Source organism: Marmota marmota, unplaced genomic scaffold (assembly GCF_001458135.2).
Source record: "Marmota marmota marmota unplaced genomic scaffold, marMar, whole genome shotgun sequence".
Lineage (NCBI taxonomy): Eukaryota > Metazoa > Chordata > Mammalia > Rodentia > Sciuridae > Marmota > Marmota marmota.
This window is the reverse complement of record NW_025999946.1, coordinates 2,453,332-2,476,809: the sequence shown is the minus strand read 5'-3', so window position 1 is coordinate 2,476,809 and position 23,478 is coordinate 2,453,332. Positions and strand designations below refer to the sequence as shown.

General features: G+C 40.0%; 1 protein-coding gene across 24 annotated transcripts in view; it reads right to left on the bottom strand.

The window, feature by feature from the left end:
- Positions 1 to 23,478, bottom strand: part of Kcnma1 (potassium calcium-activated channel subfamily M alpha 1) — an 888,761-nt gene that overhangs the window by 178,980 nt on the left and 686,303 nt on the right. For all 24 annotated transcript variants that reach the window (XM_048801821.1, XM_048801797.1, XM_048801798.1 and 21 more), the window contains exon 15: positions 17,440 to 17,595. In XM_048801821.1, the coding sequence (XP_048657778.1) occupies positions 17,440 to 17,595 (156 nt within the window). The remainder of the gene's footprint in view (positions 1 to 17,439; positions 17,596 to 23,478) is intronic.

Here is a 23,478-nt window from a genome sequence, read left to right as displayed (position 1 = left end):
CAACCTAAATCAAACAGGTCAACTGCATACGAACATAAAATTATCGACATTTTTATAAAATTTTAAACAGACTAAGAAATTCATAATGCAATCATCAAAATGTCCAGAATACAATAAAGAATAAAAATAAGCAGGAGAATCTCAACTTGCATGGAAAAAACAATCAACAGATGCCAAAACTTACATGACACAGAAAAGTGGAATTATGTGACAAGAATCCTACTGCAGCTGTCACAAAATTTCCCCAGAAACTAAAAAGGAACACATTTTCAAAGAATCAAAGGCAACAATCCTTTGTAAAGAAATAAAATTTTAAAAATAATCAAATGGAAATTCCATATTTAAAAAAAACAATAATTAAAACACTCATAGGACGGACTCAATAACAGAATGAAAATTAAGAACAAAGAGGGAATTGATTTGAACACTGAGCAATATAAACTATGCAATTTGAACAACAGAGAGAGAAAATCTTTTTTAAAAAATTGAACAGAAACTTTGGTTTCTCTGGTACCTTAGAAAAAGATCCAGCATTTGTGTCTTAAGAATCCCAAGAAGGCACAAAGTGTAGGGTGCAGAAAAAAATATTTCAAGAAAATAATGAATGAAATTTTCCCAAATCTCACCAAAAGACAAACCTCGAAGTTTAAGAATCTCAAAGAACCCCAGCAGGAAAAACCCAAAGGACAGACACACTGTAATCAGACAATGGAAATCTAAAGATAAAGAGGACATCTTGAAAGGAATCAGAAAAATGACCCCTTACTTACAGGTGATTCACATGATCATGCATTTCTCACCAGAAACAAAGGAGGAAAGAAGGAAGCAGAAAAACATTTTTTAAAGTACTGAAAGAAAAGAATTGTCCACCCAGAAATCCATACCCACCAAAAATGTTCTTCGGGAATAAAGCTGAAATAAAACACTCTCCAATAGCAGAAAACAGTATTTGTCACCAGAAGACAACTCCAGAAAAATTAATTGTTAAATTACATAGTATAGACAGAATGGAAATGATAGGGGGAAAAAAACGGAACATTTGGAAAAAAGAGAGAACAGAAATAACAAATACTGGAATAAGTTTAAAAGACTGTATTTCTCTTGAGTTCTTTAAAATATGTTTGAAAAAAATTATGACATTGATGGTGTTTTCACTGTATGTAAGGGTAACAGAACAATCTACAATGTAAAATAGGAAGGTATTGGGTTCCATGGATAAGTTTTCTACATAACACTAGAAAAGGTCACTCACTAAATCTAAGTAGCCTTGAAAAGTGAAATGTGCATGTTACAATCCCCATAGCAACTAGTTGAAAAACTATATAGAAAAATTTTAAAAAAAATGCTATTCCCAGGTGCAGTGGCACATGCCTGTAGTCCCAGCTCCTCGGGAGGCTGAGGCACAAGGATGATGATTTCAAAGCCAGCCTCAGCAAAAGCGAGGTGCTAAGCAACTCAGTGAGACCCTGTCTCTAAATAAAATGCAAATGAGCGCTGGAGATGTGGCTCAGTGATTAGGTGCCCCTGGGTTCAACTCCCAGTACCAAAAACAGAAAGAAAAAAAGAAATGCTATAAATTAAGTTGAGCAATAAAAATGTTCAAATTTGGGCCGGGTTGTGGCTCAGTGGAAGAGCGCTCGCTTAGCATGTGTGAGGCACTGGGTTCGATTCTCAGCACTGCATATAAATAAATAAAATGAAAGTTCATTGACAACTAAAAATTTTTTTAACTTAAAAAAATGTTCAAATAACCCCAAAGAAGAAATGAAAGAGGAAAACCCAAGTAGAGGAAATCAAACAAAAGCAAATAACAAAATGTTAGGTCTAAACCCCAATATACCAATAACTTCCTTATAAATAAATGGCCTAACACAACCAATTAACAAATACTCGTAGAATGAAATTTTTAAAAATGACTGAAGTATAAGATATATTCTTGTATATCTTGAAATCACTTAAAACTTAAAAATATTGTTTGCCTTAAACAAAAAAGATGGGAAAATATACATTTCTGAGGCCTGGGGATGTGGCTCAGTGGTAGAGAACTTGTTTAGCATGCATGAGGCCCTGGGCTCCATCCCCGGCTTGGCTAAGCCAAATCACTCCAATCCCAAGCACATACAAAAAACCTTGAGTGGCTGTATTGCATCAGATAAAGTAATTTCAGAACAAAGAAAACAAGGATAAACAGGGACAATATATAATGAAAAAATGATAAATTCACCAAGAGAACTCAACAGAAAAACATCTCTGATCTGAAAATCTGAAATGCCCCCAAATCTGAAACTTTTTGAGCACTTATATGTTGCCACAAGAGGAAAGTTCCACACCATGAAACTCTGTGCCATGCACAGAATTATTTAAAATATTCTGTAAAACTAGCTTCAGGTCATGTATATAAAATGTATACCAAACAAATAAATTTTGTGTTTAGGCTTGGGTCTTATCCCCAAGATATCTCACCATGGATATGCAAATTTTCCAGAATCAGAAAAAATCTAAAAATATCTGAAATCTGGAACACTTCTGAACATAATTATTTCAAGGAGGAATACTCAACCTATGTATACTTAAGAACAGAATTTCAAAACACAAAAAGCAAAACTGACAGAAGCAAACCAGACAAATCCACAATCTGGGTTCATCTTAGCACCCTCCTCACAGAAAAAGATAGGACCAGTAGGCAGAAAATCAGCCAGGGAACAGAAGGACTAACAACACCATTAACCAACCGGCTCTAATTGACATTTATAGAACATTCTCCCCAATAATGGCAGAGTGCATGATCTTGTTAAGCTCAAATGGAACAGTCACTAAGATAGATCATGTTCTGGGCCACGGAATGGAACTTAACACATTTAAAAGAATTGAAATCATAGAAGATAGGTTGTCGTTTAACCATAATGGAATCAGACCCACAAATCAATAATAGAAAGCTCAGAGGAATATCTCCAAATAACTGGGAATTAAACAACACCTTCTAAATGATCCATGGATCATAGAAGAAGTCACAAGTAAAATAAGAAAATATTTTAACTGTGTGAAAATGAAAACATGGCATATCAAAAGTTACAGAATGCAGCTAATGCAATGATTAGAGAGAAAATATACATCATTAAATGACTGCATGAAAAAAAACTCAAATCAGTAATCTTGGCTCTATATTGAAAAGAAGTTAGAGGAGAAGAGCCAAATCAAGTCAAAAGAAGCAGAAAAATAAAAATGAACATAGTGAAACCAACACTGATTCTTTGAATAGGTCAGTAATATTTATATCTCGTAAAATTGACAAAGAGAGAAGATAAAAATTACAAAATTAGGAATGAAAAATAGGTTATCACTACAGACACTGCAGACATTGAAAAGACAATAATGAAATTATGAACAACTCTACCCATACAGATTAATTCCTCAAAAACCTCAAACTGCCACAACTTACTCAAGATTACATGGGTAACCTGGATAGTCCCTATACCTATTTAGAAAATTAAATTTGTATTTAAAAAACCCTGGGAAAAAATTCAAACCCAGGTGGTTTCATTGGTAAATGCTATTGAAAATTTAAAGAAAAAAATCCACCAATTCTATACAAAAGTCAGTTGCAGAAAATAAAATAAAGGAACACTTTATGAAGCCAACATGATTATTCTCATGATAAAGCAAGACAAAGACAGTAGAAGAACCCCACAGACCAATATTCCCTCATAAACATACACTAATAAGGAAAAGAAACTCATACAAATATTAGCAAATCAAATCCACCAATATACAAAAAAGACCAAGTGGGGTTTATCCTAAAAATATCCCATGACCCATTCACTATTCTAACACAATCAATGCATTCTACACTATTAACAGACCAAAGAAGAAAAATATCCTATCAATTGATGCAGCAAAAGCATTTGGCAAAATTCAACATCTAGTCATGTTTAAAAACAAAACAAAAAATACAACTCTTTTCTTCCATTTTAAGAGAAGGACATAGACAAAATATTTACAGCTAACAACACTTCATGAAGGATTGAATATTTCTCCCTCCAAGACTCTGAACATGTCCATTCATTCCCACTCTTCATTTTTGTTTGCCAGGGGAGGTACTGGGGATCAAGCCCAGGGCCTCTCACATGCTACACAAACCCTCTATGGCTGAGCCTCCATTCTCACAATTGTTATTCAACACTGTGCAGGAAGTGCTAACCAGTGCAGTATAAGGTCAACAGAGAAAAATAAGGTGTATTTCTACACACCACCAAGAACAATTGGAAACCAAATATTTTTTTCTTCATATTTAAACATTCCATTTACAACCTTTCCAAAAAGGAAATGTGAGTCTTATCTATAAATCTAGCAAAACAAGTACAGAATCTTTATCTTGAACACTATAAAAAAGAAGTTAAAGTTGACCATGACATAAATGGGGAGACTATATTCATGGATTAGAAGATGGAACATAGTAAAGTTGTCAATGCGCTCCTTAGTTGGTTTACAGGTTTAACACAATTCCACTCAAGATACCAGCAGGAATTTTTGTAGGTATAGACCACCTGATTCCCAACTTTACATGGAAAAACAAAGACTTGAGAATAGACAAAGCAATTTCGAAAAAAGAAAAAAGAAAAAAAAAATAAGTTTGGAAGAATCACACTACCTAATGCCAATTTTAAGATGCAGAGGATCATTTCTAAACCTTGAAACTTAAAGAGTTGGTCTGATGGAATTTTGAAATTGCTTGAGTCTAGTATCTCCCTCTTCCTTTCATTTTCTCCCTTTGGGAATGGGAGGGTCTAAAACTTACTCTGTGGCTTTCCGATCACTGTCATGCTTTGCCTAAGGACAGGGATACATTCTGAGAAATGTATCATTAGGTGATTTTGTTTCTGTGTGAGCAGCAGAGAGTGGCCTTACACAAACTTTCATGGCATAGGTCAATCATCAGCCACAAGCGCTTGACGCAATCAGGAGATACAGTATAGGAGATTTCTGAGGCTGCTGCAGGTGTCACACAGCATACTATTTTACTATAAACTTTATTTTATAAATAGGCACTAACTCTAAAATAGCAATAAAAAGAACAGCAAATATTGTATATAAAACTAACGTCATTTATTATCAAGTATTCTGGACCATACATTGCTGTACTTTCGTACCACCGGCAGCTCAATAGGTTTGTTAACATCATTGCTACCACAAACACATGATAATGCATTCCTCCACAGTATCACCAAGTGTCAGGAATTCTCTAGCTCCATCATGATCTTACGAGACCAGTGGCACATATGAAGTCCATCATTAAACAAATGTGAGACTACATGTGCTTCCTAGTTTTCACAGGTCCATAGATGGAGAAGAAGTTTGCCCCAGGATGGATTATAACTAAAGTCTCACCTGCAAGTGATTTAGATAATGATATCTGGAGCTTCTGAGTTGATGATCATTAGATAAGATTTTGAACTTAAATTGATGCTGAAGAGCTGAGCCTTTGAAGGACATTGGGGTGGGATGAATGTATTTTGCACGTGGGATGATTGTGGATCTTTGAGGGCCAGAGGACAATGGGAGGTTGAATAATAGCCCTCAAAGACATCTTCACCCTAATCCCTGGAACAAGGTTCTGGAGATGGAGAGATTATCCTGGATGCCCAAGTGGGTCCTAAAACAAGAGAGAGACTGAGGGAGATTTGACTAAAGGAGAGCAAAGAGGAGATATGACAAAGGAAGCAGAAGGCTAGAGTGACAGAGGTACAGTTCACCAGCCTAGGAATGTAACTGCCTTCTTCTAGAAACTAGAGAATTCAAAGAAACAGATCCTCTAGAGCCGCCCAAAGGAGCCAGCCTGCCATCACCTAGATGCCAATCCAGGGAAGTTCATTTTCAGAGTTCTGGGCTCTGAAAAGGGAAAAGAATAAATTGGTGTGGTTTTAAGCAACTAGGGTTGTGGCAACTTATTATAGCAACTGTAAGGAACTAGTATGTATTATTTCATTTCTCTTGAGTAGATACCTAGGGGTAGAATTGCTGGGTCATATTATGACCCTGTTTTTAACATTTTCAGAAAAACTTCCAGGTGTTTTTTTTTTTTTAATTGAAAACTTTCCTCTAGAAATGAGGAAAGCTACCAACCAGGAGAAAAAAATTTACAAATCCTATATCTAACAAGATATCTAGAATACACAAGGAACTATTAAACTCCACAGTGAAGAACAACAACAACAAAAACACAATTAAAAAATGGGCCAAGCATTTCACCAAAATGATACCAGATGGCAAATAAGCACATGAAGAGATGTTCAATATCAGTGGCCATTAGGGAAATACATACTAAAAACCACATGAGATACCATTACACTCCTACTAGAGTGGTTAAAATAAAAAAAAATATATGACAATATCAAGAGCAGACGAGGATGCAGAGCAGGAGGTGCTCAAGCATTGTTAATGGGGATGATCCATGGCAAAGCCTTTCTAGAAGACACTTGGGCAGGTTTCTTTTTTGTTTTTGTTTTGTTTTTTAAGTTAAACAAAAACTTGCTCTATAAACCAGCAATCCTTTTTCTAGGCCTTTACCCTGGAGATCCAAACTTATGTCCACACAAACTTCTACACAAATGTTTATATCAAAACAAATATCCCCTAACTGGAAGCACCTAAACACTGTCTAGTGGATGTTTGGATAAACAATCTCTGACACATCCATAAAATGCAGTACCATTCAGTAATAGAAAGGAATGAAGTATTGATACATGCATCACCCTGCTGGTCGCAAAGGAATTATGCTGAAAGAAAAAAGCTGCTCTCAAAAGATCACCTGCTGCATGGTGCCACTTACAGGACAGATCTGAAAGCACGGAATCACAGAAACACAGAATGGATCAATGGTTAGCAGGGGCCAAGGATGTGGGGGTCTCACTTTTTTTGACTGTGAGAAGGAGGGAAACTGGGGGGCTAAAACTCTTCTGTGTCCTGATTGTGGTGATATGATGTGTGACTCTACACACGTGTTCAAAGGCATAGAACTGTATATATACATAAGACACAAACACATGTCCCATGTATTAAGTTTAAAAATAAAGGTAAAGGAAAAAATACCTGGATAGTTACAATCCTTTGCAAATTTAGTAGGTCCACATACCTGAAACAATCTCCTATAGCGGAAAATGGTCAAAGAAACACTATGCAAATGCAACTGGATTTTTCTAGTAATCTTGAGGATTCATCACCTCAAAGCTTCACTGCCTGGACCCCAACTGAGTTACCTGAATACCTTTATTATGATCAGAAGGAACTTGTGAGCATTAGGACTAGGATACTTTTCTCCCAGAATTTTCCTTTCTTCCTTTTGTCAACACGCTTAATCCTCCTGGATCTTGCCTCTTCTTTACTGATAACTTTCCTATGCTATAAGTCTACCACGGGGTACTCTGGCTCACTCTGGTTTCTTACGAATAGTCAGGGTTAAGGTTTTTAATATCTCCCTCAGCAAATACCAACTTCCTTTCTGCTCAGTTGCCGTACCTGATGTGAGCAACAAATCCTCTCCTGCTGGACAATATGGTGGTCTAGGAAGCTAGAATTGCCTGGGTTACTTGTTTATTTATTTATTTATGTTTTAGTACTAGAGATTGAACTCCAGGGCACTCTACTACTGAGCTGCACCCCTAGCCCTTTTTATTTTGAGACAGGGTGTCACTAAGTTGCTGAGGCTGAGCTTGAACTTGGGATCCTCCTGCCTCAGCCTCCTGAGGCTGTTACAATTACAGGTGTGCACCACCATGCCCAGTTGCCTGGGTCTTTTTCGGATGAATGCAGAATGGGGTAGAATGTGACAGAATGTGTTTCATATATATCACATAATTGGGCATGTGGTAAGCAGAAAATGTAGGATATTACTTTTACAAATATTGCAGAAAGGTTTCTGGTCTTAGAAGGCATTGAACATAAGCCAAGCTTTATGTATAATTTAGACATTTCTCTAGGGGAATCAATATGTAATAGTGGGAAAACCCTGAACTCAGACCCCAAGAACTCAGTGGCTCCAGCTCTGTTTCTCCCCAACCAACTGCATAGCAAGAAGTGCATAGTCTTCTGATTTCTCCCTCCCCAAAAGAGCTGGTGAAATGGGTCGTGGTTCTTTCTACTCTACAGTTGAGGAAGGGTCAGAGACACCAGCTATTTTGCATTTGGTACTTTTTGCATGTGATATTCAGTAACATATTTGTGTATCTGGTCAAATAAAAACATTTCAGTAAAAACGTATATCTTATAAACTGAAAAGTGCTATGCAAACCTAGGGCACTCTTATTCTAAATCTTTGACAAAAATACATACTGTATGAAATCAATTCTGCCCTCTCTGGATGTACAGAATTGTCTCCAAGTTTTCATTGTCCTTCTGGCCAGATTCACACTTGGTAACATTTTATCCATAACCAACAGACTAAGGGACTCTGAGATACTATTCCCTATAGCTTACATAGCATTTTGAGATTTCTTTTTCTTTCTTCCTCTTCTTCTTATTCCTTTTTTTTTTCTTGAACAATCATGGATAGAGGATAAAACCTAAGTTTAAAAGCTAGAAGAGTGGTGAGATCAAGTGGACACAGCCCCTGATGCTCAGGTGTATTTAATGCATTCGATTCATTTAAAGCCAATTATTTCTGAAAGAGCCGAGTTTGATATTTGACCCGAAGCTTGTTTAAGAAGATGGCACTTATTTCTCATCAGTGACAGTGTCCTGCCAGCTGATGAGGGCCAGGGAGAGCCATAGCTTCCCCTGGGTCATAACATTTCATCCAGACTGGAGCAGCTTTGATGGCTCCAATCTCAGTGGGCACCAGGGTCTGTTTGTATGTTATGTAATCTTTCTGCACAGCCTCCCGCTTTGTTAGTACATGCCAAGAGCCAAATAAAAGAATCCATATGTGATTACAGCTATAAAACCAAAAGGAAAATATTAGACTAAAATATAACATTTTAGGGTTTCTACGTTTGTTTTACCTTTAATGCTAGGCAGACAGTTTACACAAATCATTTTGCTGCAAAGTAAAGAATAATGAGTTAAATGTGTTCCCTGTCACTATCAATCATGTATGTTTGCCTTTGATTGACCAAACATATAAGACACATAAAATGACTTTCTAATCATGTTAGGGGGAGGGAGGAAAGAGGAAGAGGAGAAGATGGGGGGCGGAGAGAGTTTGAACTTCTTTTATTTTATTCAGAAGTTCCATTGACATTTTCTGGCAATCTTCAAACATGCTGTATGGGCTTCTCTTTGCTAATAATGTTTGCCTTGAGAATTTGTAAAGGTCTAAGAACTCTTTAATTCAATGTTCTAGAAATTACCAGGGCCATGGGGGGAACGGAATCCCTGTTAGTAGCTCATGGATTACTTCTCTCTTTATTTGAAATAGTTCTTGGGGAATCTGCTCTATTTCCAGGTGGATATTAGTGATCTTGGGCAAAGCCAGTGATGCTGGAGGAGAGGGCATCCTGTGTCACAGTCTCTGATCTGCAGAGTTTCAAGGAGGAAGAAAAGAGGGTGCTCGGTGACCTAAATGGGATACTGAGGTTTAGCAAATTCATTTCAATTCATGGGTGTTTATTTTGATTTGTGAATTTAAACAACACACTGACTGGATTTTCTGGCAGTCAAAATGGTTTATACCCAAATCTAACAAGCCACCATGAAAGCCTTGCCAAAGATTATAAAGCTTTGCTTTCAAGTTTCTACATTGAGTCAAAGCTCCTTAATTTGGCAATAGAACTACATACAGTAGCAAAGGAAGAAATCTTCGGAACCAGAATCTTACCAAATCGAAAGTTCCTGCTGGTGCTGACCCCACCCAGCTGTCCTCGCCATGGGGCTAGCCCGCCTAGGCTAAGGCGGTTCTTCACTCATTTATTCATTTATTCAACAAACACGGAGTTCCTCCTAGGAGTCTGCTGTTGTTCTATGTACTGAGGCTTTAGCAAGTAGCTCCTGGCTTCACAATGCTTCAGCTGCCTCATGGAAAAGGGGCAATAAACAAGAATGCCATGGGTGTCACCAGGGGTGTATGTGAGAATGCACATGTATGGGATATGGAGGTGATGCCGATTTCTAAAACGCAATTTGGAAATTGTTTCCACACAGAGCCTTAATCACCTCAGGAAGCCAAGAGCATCTACAGCCTTCCTAAAGAATATGGGGAAGTAGGCCATCTATTGTCTAAGAGACACCCAGAAGCTTCAGAAATCTTTATAAGCTTAGTCACCTTTTTTCTTGATCTTCTTGTATTTTCCAGGAAATCTCTTGTATCATGGTGTTCCTCAATAAATGGTAAACCTTCTTCATAAAATGGAGGGACTCGATATGGTGGAAATATCAACTTTCCCCAAGATAATCCAGAAACAACAGATTCTGTCACCTAACATAAAACAACAGGGGGTTCCTGGGGATACTGATAATGTATATAATATATACATACATATATATGTGTGTATATATATGTATGTATGTATTATATCTTTTTATGAATCTCTTTTAAAAATGGAATCTCTTTTTTAAAAAAAATGATCTCACTCGGAAATTAAACTTACACAAGGACAAAAAGGTTTTGTCAGGGGAAAGCCAAACAGCTACTTAGGAAAACAACATGACAGTCAGAAGGAACCACAGCACCTAGACCAGTCAAATGAACTGTGATTGACAGGAGGAGCAGGAGAGCCCTCAGGACAGGTGGTCATCTAGGTCAAGGTCAAAGGAACCTGATGCTTAGGACCCGGTAAGGACTTCATTTTGGTGAGGTGGGACAACAATGGAGAGACTTATGCAGAGGTATGAAAGAATCTGATTCATGCTTGAGAAATTTGTTCTGGATGCTTTACTGGAGGGAGGGGGTGAGGGCAGAGCATTGGGAAGGCTGAGGTGACAGTCTCAGAGACAGCTGGTGGTTTGGATCTAGCAGCTACAGTGAAGTTGATGGGACATGCTCAGATTCTGGCATAGCTTGCATGTTGAACCAAGAAGATTTCCTGCTGAATTTAATGTAGTGCTCAGAGGACCGGAGCATCAAGGATGACTCAAAAGTTTTTAGTTTGAGCAATGGGAAAGGGCGGCAATGCTAGTAGCAAAGAGTGAAATGGAAGATATGGATATGTTATGTCTGAGAAGATACGGGACATTCAAATGAAGATATTGAGCAGCAGTTGAATAGATGGTGCTGGGTTCTGAATAGAGGTATCAGTTGTTATGTATCAAAAAGTTATTAGAATAATTGAGATTCCCAAGTGAGTATTCTTGTATTGGAAGCTGCTTACTACTAGTGAGGAATACGTGTAGAAGTCCATTGATATGATGCCATTCATGGTTTGGGTGACACTGTCCGTGGCTAGTGGTCAAGCAACAACTCACATCTTACCAACTTTTACCATCTAACCCTCTAATCTTGTACCATCATTATTCCTTCCTGGAAATGAAGAGCCATCTCCATCCCAGCCTTGTCAATTGCAGTTCTGGCCTAACAGAGATTTGAGCTCTCTGAGCTCTTCTTCTGGGATGCCTTTCCCAACCTGGTCCACAGAACTTACCCTCACCAGATAACAAGCACTGCTTGCTGTGAAGGTAAATTTTATGTGTTCACTTGACTAGGTCATGAGATGCCCAGATATTTGGTTAAACATTATTCTGGGTGTGTCTGTGAGAATGTTTCTGGATGAGATTAGCATTCGAATTGGCAGATTGGGTGATGCAGATCACCTCTCCAATGTGGATGGGCCTCATGCAATCTGATAGAGACATAAATCCAGCAGAAAGAAGGAGAAAGGAGGAATTTGGCTCTGCTTTACACTGCCTTGAACTGGGGCATGAGTCTCCTGCCTTCAGATCTGGACTGAAACTTGTACCATCAACTCTCCTGACTCTCCATTAGAGTCAGACCAACCTTGTATTATTAGCTCTCCAGGGTCTCCAGTCTGTGGAGTTTGTGACTTAACCTTCATACCATAAGCCAATTCTTTATAATCAATATCTCCCTCTCTTAATTATAGATAGCTAAAATATATGTACATAGATACATAGATAAAAATAGATATATGTATATGTGTGTATGTGTGTGTGTGCACGCACATAAAGTCATACTTTGTTCAACAAGTTCAACAAGGGTGACACATTCTGACAAATGAGTCAATAGGTGATTAGGTGTACATACACAAATATGGTTATGATATCACTAGACAATATAATCTTATGAGATTATTATCACATAGACAGCTTGTCATTGAATGCCTCTGTGTGGCACATGGCTGTATATGCATGTCAGCACAAGCACACTCTATGCATTTTTGCTTCTCTAGAAAACCCTAATGCACTTACTGTATCCCAGGAGCAGTGACCTAAGCCATCCCCAGCTTCAGACACACTTGGTTTAGACTCCACTTAATTTCACCTGCTGAATACAGCCATGTGTAAAGCTAATCCCTTCTTGGGAGTCTCATTCATTCCTTATCCTGTCTCAGTCCAGCCTGAGATAACCCATCACCTATCTTGAGGCAGTGACCTCTTCCCTTACAGAGGTGGCTGGAAAGAAGGGTGAACAAGACCCACAGGATGGGGCTGTGCAAACATGTGCCCTCACATCCTCATCAGAACAAGTTTCCTGAAGCTTATCCATGCCTCCTACCCCTGAGGGTGCTGCCCACGAAATCTCTGTTGGTGAACTCCAGAAAGCTCATAAGTTTTGGTCTAAGATGATGGCACTTGTTGAAAATTCCTCTTATCATTTATGTCCTCTTAGTATTATATTCAAGGACACACCTGAAATAGTTTGCTTGAGTTTGAACACCTTAATTTGCCAGTTCCAAGCTATATTGCACAGTTCTTTTAATTCACAAGTGTGTGCCACTGTAAAGTGAGGGTAATAATAGTGTCCCATTTGGGTAGGGTCATTATGAGAATTAAATGAAATAATGTATATGTAGAATTTGGTATTGCACAAAGTTAAAAATTCAGGGGCTGGGGACGTGGCTCAAGTGGTAGTGTGCTCGCCTGACATGCATGGGACACAGGGGTTCAATCCTCAGCACCACATAAAAATAAAATAAAGATGTTGTGTCCACCGAAAACTAAAAAATAAATATTAAAAAAATTCTCTCTCTCTCAAAAAAAAAAATTCAGTGTACATTGACAATTATTAAAATTTTTTGTTTTATATTTTTGGCTCCTAAACTAGATTATTTTTATACATGTATATGTACAACACTCATATGTGTAAATATAGCCCGAACTGAAGTTACTAAAATGGTCCCCTTGGTTATGATTAGGGCTAAGACTATATATTGCCCCAAATTTATCTCAATAAAGTAACAGCAAAAATGAACAAATGGTTTATGCATCCAGCCATGCCCCTTCAGCCAATCTACAATCTTAGTAACATGGGGTGGACTTCCCTAGTACTTCGTCATTCAGAAGTAGAAAGGTGAAAGAAAAATCTAACATTTCACCTACAAATTTGAAATCTTGTGGAATAAGTTGAAAAGATAAGAAACACATCACATATTTTCTCCATTCTCATAATGGACTTATTGAACAAGGAGATAATTAAGGAGTACATACCATATTCCAGGTTGGGTGTGTACCTGTGTGTACATGTATTAAATGATAGATTAGGAGAGTTAAAATAGTTGGCAATTCTGAGAATTATTTAAATGTACTAAATTAGAAGTTTTAGTGCAGAGTGAAAAACAATTTTAAGAACTAATTGCTCTTACTGAGTTACACACACACACACACACACACACAACTTATCATGTCCTAGTTAAGAACTAATCTTAGTAAGAATAATAGCACAATTCATAAAAATGGCAGGAGCCCCAATTTGAACCCCCATATTTGTTAAAGAGAAAGTTAAGTTTGCAAAATAAGACTAAAAATCAAAAGCTAAAAATCAGTGGATCTTAAATTGCATCCAAGTGAGGAAGACAAGGAGAAGGTAAGAGTGGCCATGGATTCAGGGAGGAGGTGGTGACAGAAAGGATGAGTAACTCCATTGCCCTGGTCTTTACAGAAGACTCCCTGGAACCTGACAAGCCAGTGGACAGAGATCAGATAGTGGTAAAGAAACAGGATGTCCCAGGCCTGGTTGATAATGCATTTGTAGATAAGTCACAGGCACTAGGGTATTTGCCTGCTGTCCTTAAAGGAACTCAAGGGTGACAACAAGACCTATTGAACAAAATGCTTAGCCTGTCACTAACAACAGCTACTGAGCTGCAAGGCTTCAGTGGCAACATGGGCTTCTGTTTCCTAAAGGTATTAGATACAAGGTTAACATGGATTTGTAAATCCCAGCATATCAGAAACTGTAAAGGGCTTGCATTGAGGTTTAAATGGCCTAAATTAAGGATGAATAGCCAAATTTATAAAATCTTTAACCGTTGTTAGAAAACTTAAAGAATTCACTACTCCTGAAGAAGTGTTTAAAAATATATATCAATTCTAATAAAAAAGTAATATATATATATATATATCTCAATTCTACTTAAATCAGTTCAGAGATAATGAATCCAAATGAGAGCTAGGTGTTAGGGAGCAATGACTTGGGGCCCTTGGGTTAGCATCTTTGAGTATGACATTGGTGGGTGGGGATAAGTGTTCCCTCTGTCCTTGACACCTCTAGGCTGGGCCTATATGACAGGAGTCTTTCTTTTGTTCAAGTCTATCACCCTCACTTGAAGTTGGCTGTTTGGCTGTATGTATATTTAAAAAGCCCAGGACAGTCTGTGTGCTTCTCCATGTGATATACCTGTGCTGTTACCATCTTACTTTCTCCTTCTTGGAAAGAAAGAGAAGAGTACAATATATTCTGCAGAGTTAAGAAACAGATACTACCTGCCCAGGGCAAGGAAGAAAGTGAGCTCACACTTTACCTTTGGCTTCCAGAAATACTAAGTGTTCCCAAAGGATCAAGTGCTGCCCAAACTGCTCCCTTCTAGCCCTCACTAATAGGTCTGGCTGTCCCTACGGAAGTGCTGTTGAATTCTCCACCATAGGATATAGGGCCATTGGGGAAGGAAGTGATTTCTGTAAACAATCATCCATTTATAGATTTCCTTTACCACCTGCCCCCATCCCCAACCAAAAGTAGTGAGGGCTTTGTGATCTCTGGAATAAGAGATGATACCTACAACTTGCCAAAGAGAATAACATTTATGGTGTTTGCCATGACCTAAAAGAGATAAGGATCGGGACAATGACAATATAAAATGGGGAGTAATGAATGAGGTTGTCCTTCTTCTGGATGGAAAAAAAAAATGAAGGGAAGCCTGGTTATCTGCAGGTCATGCACCTTAGCAAATTCCAACACAATGACCACTACAATGTCAAAAGGCCATATTCGAGAGCTACTTCCAAACATGGGGGAGTTGGCCCTGGACAGAAATAATGTAGTAACATAACCCTGGGAGGGAAATGTGTTTTCAGTTACACAAGGGCCCGGTCCAGCCTTTCCCACAGGCTCTTCCTAAATAGGAACTTGGCAATGGGATTAGCAGAGCTGGAGGGGACGTCCTTGGCTTTAGAGGTGAGGCCCATGAGGGTCCTGAGGAAAGTTGGGCAGGAGTTCTCCCTGCTGTAATAGCACTGAAGAATCAGCGTCACATCTACTTTATTAATTTTCTTGACAGGCAGCTCTAGTTACCATGCAGGCACCACAAAATCAAAACATACGCATGTCAAGTGGCCCCATCTGTGGTGGGGCCCTGCCAAGGCCCATGTCACATCAACATGAGGAAGCAGAGCCCAGCTCCTTGGACCACGTGCCTGGTCCCATGAGCAATCCCCTGCTGGAAGAAAACCACCAGAGCTTGGTTGAAAGAGCCAGAATTCTCTTGGTGACAGTCCTTTATCCTGGGTCTGGGCTCCCTGCATTGGGTAGAGTCCTGGGACACACAGCTGCATCTGGCTTTGGGACCTGTCTCTAAACACAGCCATACAGACCTCCCTGCTGCTGAGGTTCGTACGCCTGCATTCGGTTTCGTCCATGCAGGACAACAACAGCCTGGATTAAAGATGACATTTAAAGGAATATGATGTCCTCATTTGTAAGTGGGGTCTGAGCTCAGAGTTCTGTTGATCAAAAACCAAAAGGTTTTTGGGGGGGGGCACAGAATAAGCATAGGAGAAAGAGGTTTTAAATCAATGTATCAGTTACTATGAATACGGCTAATGTGATCGAAGGGACTTCAACATGAATTATTCTTTTAGGAGAGCAAAGCTAACTATCTATATAAATAATCCCCTTTACAATTAGGTGGGTGTGAAGGGTAAAGACCCAGGAAAAAACCCTGCTCTAAGTTTCACACCTTGTAGGTGCCCAGGGTGAGCACCAATACACCTGCCTCCTCATGTCCCCAACCATCTTGGTGTAGCAGTTTTTTCCCTCAAGTCTTCCAATACCTCATTGGCAGTGTACAGAGCAGTCAAAACAACAAAAGGATCAAACCTTTGACTTCAGAGTTTTTGACTCCGTTGGCAGGATCTCATTCATTTCTCGCCTTGACCAGTGTTAATTCTGCTTGTGGTACAACAGGAAGAAGAATGTAAACCCAGGTCTGGAGCTAATTGCCACCAGTACCAAATAAGAAATGCAGACCACAGTGGTTGGCCACTCTGACTGTCTAAGCTAAGAACAGCCCAAGGACAAGGACTGGCATGACTGTTCCTCCACACTCCAGGAGCCTTCTAAAATTCTATGCCCTGGAAGCCACCCCTGATCTGACATGGCCTGTGAGAACAGAACTGGTTCTTTCTCTTCTCTCCTGAGCAGTGGCCAGCAGGTAGTGGCCACTTTGGAGACTGCGAAATGGCTGCCTAGTCATTTCCATGGGGTACCAAAGGGCAAGGAGATGAACACATCCAGACTGCCCCTATCCCTTGTAAAGGACCCAGTTCATTATCCATTCAAATAGCCATGGCATGTCAGCCTTGCCGGCCGCCTTGATTGTGCAGAAATAAATAAATGAATTATGTTGTTGGGGTTTGGGCTGCAGCACAAACACATGGTCTGCATTTATCCGCACAGTGAGAGGTCCACCAGCCACTTGATATAAAAGAGGAAAATGATAATTCTTTTCTTTAGGCGCTCTGGTGCCATATGGAATGTATATAAATCATATTTTTGTTTTAACAGCGGAGGCTTTGTTGATAGATAAACATGTGGTTTATCTAAAAAAAGAGAGGATTGTGCTTTGAACAATCATTTAATGGCCGTGGATGTGCCAAATAAAAATAAAAACATAATTTTGAAAAGAGCTGGCCCCTTGCCCAAATCCGTAACAAGGAATTTCTCCTTAACCAAAGTGGTTAAAGCCCGTCGATCTGTTTTGAGTTTAAGCTGTGCTCTCTACTCAACCCCACGACAAATAGAATCCTGGGCTAATGTGCTCTAATAAGACAAGACGTTACCTTTATGAATGACCTCATGGAGAAGAGATTGGCGAGCATCGTGGAGAGGCCTTGAGCCAGGCAGCTCTGGGCTATGAAACCCAACTTCAGCTCCGCGAGACAGATTGCGTCATCGCCCTCTTTCCAATTCCAGCTAGGGATATTTAGCAGATGGGCCTGTGGAAACAAAAACAGGTATGAGACCTCACTTTGTTACATATTCAATTGTTCAGTCTCTTCTGGGAAATGCAGCACTGCCCAAGGACTCAGGGTCATCCGGACTTGTTCTTCCTTTCCCTTGCTCCGGTCTGATGTTTGGTGTTTTGTTCAAAACTTCTGCTCATTGGACTTCAGTCTCTTTTCAATATCACTTCTGCATCCAAGGGCCCAAATCCTTCCCTCTGGTTTGTCATTTATCCAAATAGAGCCCAGGGGAATTTTCTCTTATCACAGACACATAGGCCCTCATCACTAGGATATCTGGCTAGGTTGTTCATAAAGTGGCTCCTCAAATGGACCACAAGACTGATTTCTGTTTTTGCAAATCTTCCCAATACTCTACATCAGTGACTACTGAACTTGAGTGGGCAGTAGAATCAACAGCAGGGTCTGTAAAAATCTTGGCCCACCCCCTTGGGTTTTTGATTCAGTAGATCTGGGGTGGAGCTGAGAATCTGCATATCTGACTTGCGGGAGGCTAGGCCCACACTTGGAGAACCACTACCCTGGATCATCAGGTAAATCATAGTGTAGATGTCCTACAAACTCTTGCAGACAGACTGGTCCTGTTCAACAATTAGGTCAGATCCAGTGGCACATTCATGTAATTATTTTTCAAGTGGTAAGAAGCAGAGAGTCTTGGATAATACAATGAATGGAAAAAAAAGAAAGAAAGAAAGAAAAAAATCCTCCAGAGTTGGAAAAAAAATCAACAAAACACCAAACCGAAAAAAATTTAACAAAGCTTAATGTCAAATACGGCATTTAGGTTCCAAAAAATCAATTATATAAATTCAAAATGAGAAGACCTAACTTGGCAGCAGACCTGAGAGAAACACACACACACACACACACACACACACACACACACACACACACACAATGCAAAATTTAAGTGTATGGGTAACTAAAACCTCAAATAGAGGCCATGTGACACATTACAGAAAAAGCCAATGTTTGCTTGTTAGAAATGGTTTCCAGAGTAAGGGAAATGAACATATCATTCTGTTGTGAATGGGTCAGACTAGTTCCAGAGAACCTGACCCAGTTTTTTAATAGTCATATATAAAATGGGAGAAATGATCAGCTGAATGACTTCCAGAGAAAAATGACAAAGACAAGAGGGGATAAGTGATCTGGAAAATTCTTTTGAGGAACAGTGAACAGAGCCAGAAACCTTAGGTCTAAAGAAGGGCCATGCCCTCGTGGAGGCAGGGCAGTGCCATCTGAATGCCTCAGGTGCTATCACGTTGAGATTAGGTTTTTTCCAGGAGCTAGAATTAGGACTGACTGGTATATATTACAAGGAAACAGTTTTTTTGGCTTGTTTCATAAAGAAACTTTTAAAGGGTGTAATTTGTCCAATAAATGGAGAAGTCTACCTTGAAAAACACAGGGTCTTTTTTCCTAAGACTTAGTAAATATTTCTCAAGTCTCTACAGAAAGAACTCTTAATTTCCATGGGAGGTTGGGTCAGAGAGTCCTTCTAAGTTCCTGCACATGCCAAGATTCTAAGGCTCTGAAATTACTTCTCTCTGTGCATCAACAAACACAAGGAGGCTTCCCATCCAGTTGTAATAGAAGGATGCAAGACTCCATCGTAGAAAGAAAGAGCAAGGCTAAGGGCTCCATGTTCTGCTTTCAAAAACACCACACATATGAAATTCCTTCTTGCAAAATCCACTCTGGTGACAATCTTTTGAGTCCTAAGCCAGCAGTGGTTACTGCTGGGAGAGATGGCAGTATTACCCCCAATGAGAGCATTGTTAAAATAGTCGTGTGTGTGGGCCACAGCAGATGGTGATGTCTGTCAAGTGGAGTACCAGGGGACCTTCCCCACATCAAACACTTAATTCCAACAATGAACCCTACCCTTTATTCCATTCCTCTCCCTAGTCTTCTTTGACTAAACAATGCAAACTTTTCCCCTTTACTTCTCTGGCATTGTAGAGAATGCGTTAATTTTAAGTGGAGAAATGCTCATTTTCAGTAACATCATCTGAGAGGAATGAAAAGAAATTATATATAAGTAATGAACTTGTTTGTGACAGGATATTTGGGTGGTCCCAGCCCTACAGAGACACCACTCCATACCATCTTCAAACAAACAAGCAAAACCAGAAAGTCCCTCATATCCTCATGTATCATCCAGGGTATGAACCCGGGCATTTCACTCTTGGCCCCTCATGCCCCATCTGATTTGAGTTCTTTGGACATATTTTATGTGTTATTACACAGGAAAGTCAAGCTTGTTTCAGGATTCCATAGCCTCCTTTCTTGGTCTTCATATTTTCACCAGTCATGGGACAGGAAATGAAGCTAATGTGCCAATGGCCGGGAGGGAAATCTGTGCACATGAAGCAAAGAGAGGATTTTGACCCAGGAATGCAAACTCTTTGTTTCTGGAAACTTTGCCTTCTTTCATTTGAGGGAATCTGGGTGTGTGCAAATGCTAGCATCAATCCACAGGAGTCTTGAGGAGAATCCTCTCTAATCTGGAGAAGAGAAATAGCAGGTCCAGCACAACCGGAACCTTCCCCCGTTTCTGCTGCTGGATTGCACTTCATTCTTATGGGAGGAGACCTGGGGTACTGCATTCCCTTCAACAGCACATCCCCAATGACCTAAGGCCTATCAGCTGTCCTGGGTAATGAGGAAAGATGAATTCCAGTCCCAGTTCCATCTCTTACTATACATTCAATCATGGGGGAGTACCACAAGGAAAGACAGAATGCCAAAGAAGAGGAAACTACCTTGCTGCTATCATTTGGATCTCAAGTGTCTCCCAATGGTCCATGTGTTAGAAGCTTGGATCCCATGAGGTGAGAAAACCTCTGGGAGACAGGGGCCTACCGATAGGCCTTAGGTCATTGGGGATGTGCTGTTGAAGGGAATTCGGTACCCAGGGTCTCCTCCCATTTTGCTTCCTGCTCCACAACATGCTCCCATCGTGACATGTTATCCTGTCCTACAGGCTCAAAGGAACAGGATTAAATGAACACAAACTAAACCCTCCCAAACAGTGAGCTAGTAGAACTTGTCTCTTTGTAAATTGTGTCAGGTGTTTTGGTTTGAATGTGAGGTGTCCTCCAAAACCTCCTGTATTCATGAAGGAATATTTAGAGGTGAATGATTAGATTATGTGTGTTGTGACCTAATTCATCCATCCCAACTTGAATGGATGTGGGGCATGGCTGGAGGAGGTGGGTCACTGAAGACATGCCCTTGGAAATTATATCTTTCCCTCTGGCTCCTCCCTCACTCTGCTTCCTGGATACCATAATGTGAGCAGCTCTCCTTCGCCTCCTTCAGCCATGATACACTGCCTCATCTCAGGCCCGGAGCAATGGAACTGGCTGACCACAGACTGAACATCTGAAACCGTGAGCCAAAATAAACCTTTCCTCCTTCAAGTTGTTCTTGTCAGGTATTTTTTTTAATTTTTTTTTTTTTTTAGAGAGAGAGAGAGGTAGAGAGAGAGAGAGAGAGAGAGAGAGAGAGAGAGAGAATTTTAATATTTATTTTTTAGTTTTCGGTGGGCACAACATCTTTGTTTGTATGTGGTGCTGAGGATCGAACCCGGGCCGCACGCATGCCAGGCGAGCGCGCTACCGCTTGAGCCACATCCCCAGCCCTCTTGTCAGGTATTTTGATCACGGTGACAAAATGTTGACTAGCACATTCAGTGTTTATTAGTGACAGAACGATGACTAATACAACTACTGCCCAAGCAGAAGGGTTGATAGGGAGATAGCTTAAAGAGCCTGCATCTGCATTGGGCCACTGGGACTTGGTTTCCAGGACAGAGACAAAGGCTCTATAATTCACTGGGAAAATAAGAAATATATTAATAAGGTAAGACATTAGGAGTGACACTTTTCCAAGACATCATAAACTATCCTTTCCTCGAAGAGCTTCAAGCCATTGATGCTTAAATCAGAAGATGTCATATCTTTCTTCTCTTTCAGAAATGGCCAGATTGAAAGTATCTCTCCATGGAACCTAGATATACTGAAGAGACCCAGTTGGGAGAGCACCAGCTGTTTTACAAGCCCACACTCAGGAATCACAGTTTGATTCACTGGGCTGCGACTCCATTTAAGAGAAGATGGCAGTTGGCTATTCTGTCTCCTAGCTCTCTGACTGCCCAGTGACCATGATTTGTGCCCACCAGAGTTGCTTTGCCTATGACAGAGCTTAGACCCCCTGGTCTGAAGTTACCCTGGGATGCTACAATGCACAGATGGTACAATGAGGACTAAATGAGATAATGGATGTCAAAGCTCTTTTAAAATCATTAAATGGGACACAAATGTCTGCAATTATTATGATGACAAACTCTGGGCCAGTTTTATATGGAGACAAAGTAGGCCGTTTCCCTCCTTCCCTGTAGCTCTAGAATATAACCATCATTACCTCATAAGGGATTGACATTCTTTATATTCCAAGCCTGATGTCCAATTATGGAATCAACTACCCCTTGGAATATGTAGATAGTGACATGAGTTTTCACACGTATATCAGATCTTCTCTGAAAGCAAGTTTCAATAGGTAGAGATCTATGGGTGCCTTGGATGGGTGCAGAGAAGGTACCAAGAGAAAAGGAAAAAAAATATTGAAAGAGAAGAGGAAGAAAAACATGGTAAAAGGGCAGGTAGAAGCATGTCAGGCCAACTGTGAAGCAGAGTGAAGGATGTCTATTTGGAATCCTACAGGAATGAGATGGCAGAAAATGACAAGTGGACTTTTCAGTCCTTCTTCAAGAGGAAAAATGAAATAATGGAGGAAAAATACCCTGTGCCAAAGTCCCTCCTCCTCTTATGTCCTTACTAATCTTACAGGACTCTGTAACTGATTTTGCCTAATCCTGAAACCCAAATATACTGAAATGGTTCCAAAGAAAATGATTTTTAAGCAAATAGTGGGTCTGCTGATGTATTCATCATTGTTCCTGGATAACTGCAGTGGAGAGGTTTATTGAAGATGCTCAGGTTGCTATGATCATGTGATTACTGACCAGGTATTGCCTGGATCTTAGGCCAGTTGAGCTGCTTTCAATTTGACAAGAACTATATAACTGAAATCTTCCTTGATTTCTCCAAGATGCTACATCAGCACCCATTGGAAAGAGAAGAAAAGGGAACTGACATTTCTTTCGAAACATACAACATTAATTTTCCTATTCAATCTAAATTCAGCCAAAAATCTAAACAACTTCTTAAAGCACTCCCACACTAAATGAAATTTCAAATCGCAAATGAAAGAAGGAGCATTCCTTATGGCAAGAGCTGTCACCAATCACAGCCTCACTAAAAAAATTCACCTCCACCTACAGGGGCTGCCATCAAAAAACAAACAAACAAACAAACAAACAAAAAAAAACCAAAAAACTGTTCTAGATTGACAACTGTGAGTTACCAATATCCTCAGACTGTATCTCTTCAGTGCCCTTGAGTTTTCCAGAGACAAACAGGAGAATGAATGTGACCTTGGGTGCCCAGCACCCAACCCTCTGGCTGGAGAGTGACACCTTCTGCAACAGGGCCACCTGCTGAGGGCTGGGCAATGCTTGGCATCGGGCAGCAGTTCTGAGCAGTGGGCCAGTCACCGACAGCAGGCTCCATTTCACAATGGCCTCTGATGGGCCTCCACACAACAAAATGGGCCAGCACTTGCCAGCAATTAAGAAATAATGGCATGGTGCTGGTGCATTTGGCAGAATGGGTTTTCTGTGAGTCACATGCCTGTCTATTTTGTAGGAATATGGCCTATAAGATGGGCCACTCTTGCCCTCAGAACTCAGCAGGGAGTTATTTCTGTTCAGACAGGACACCTGGCCCC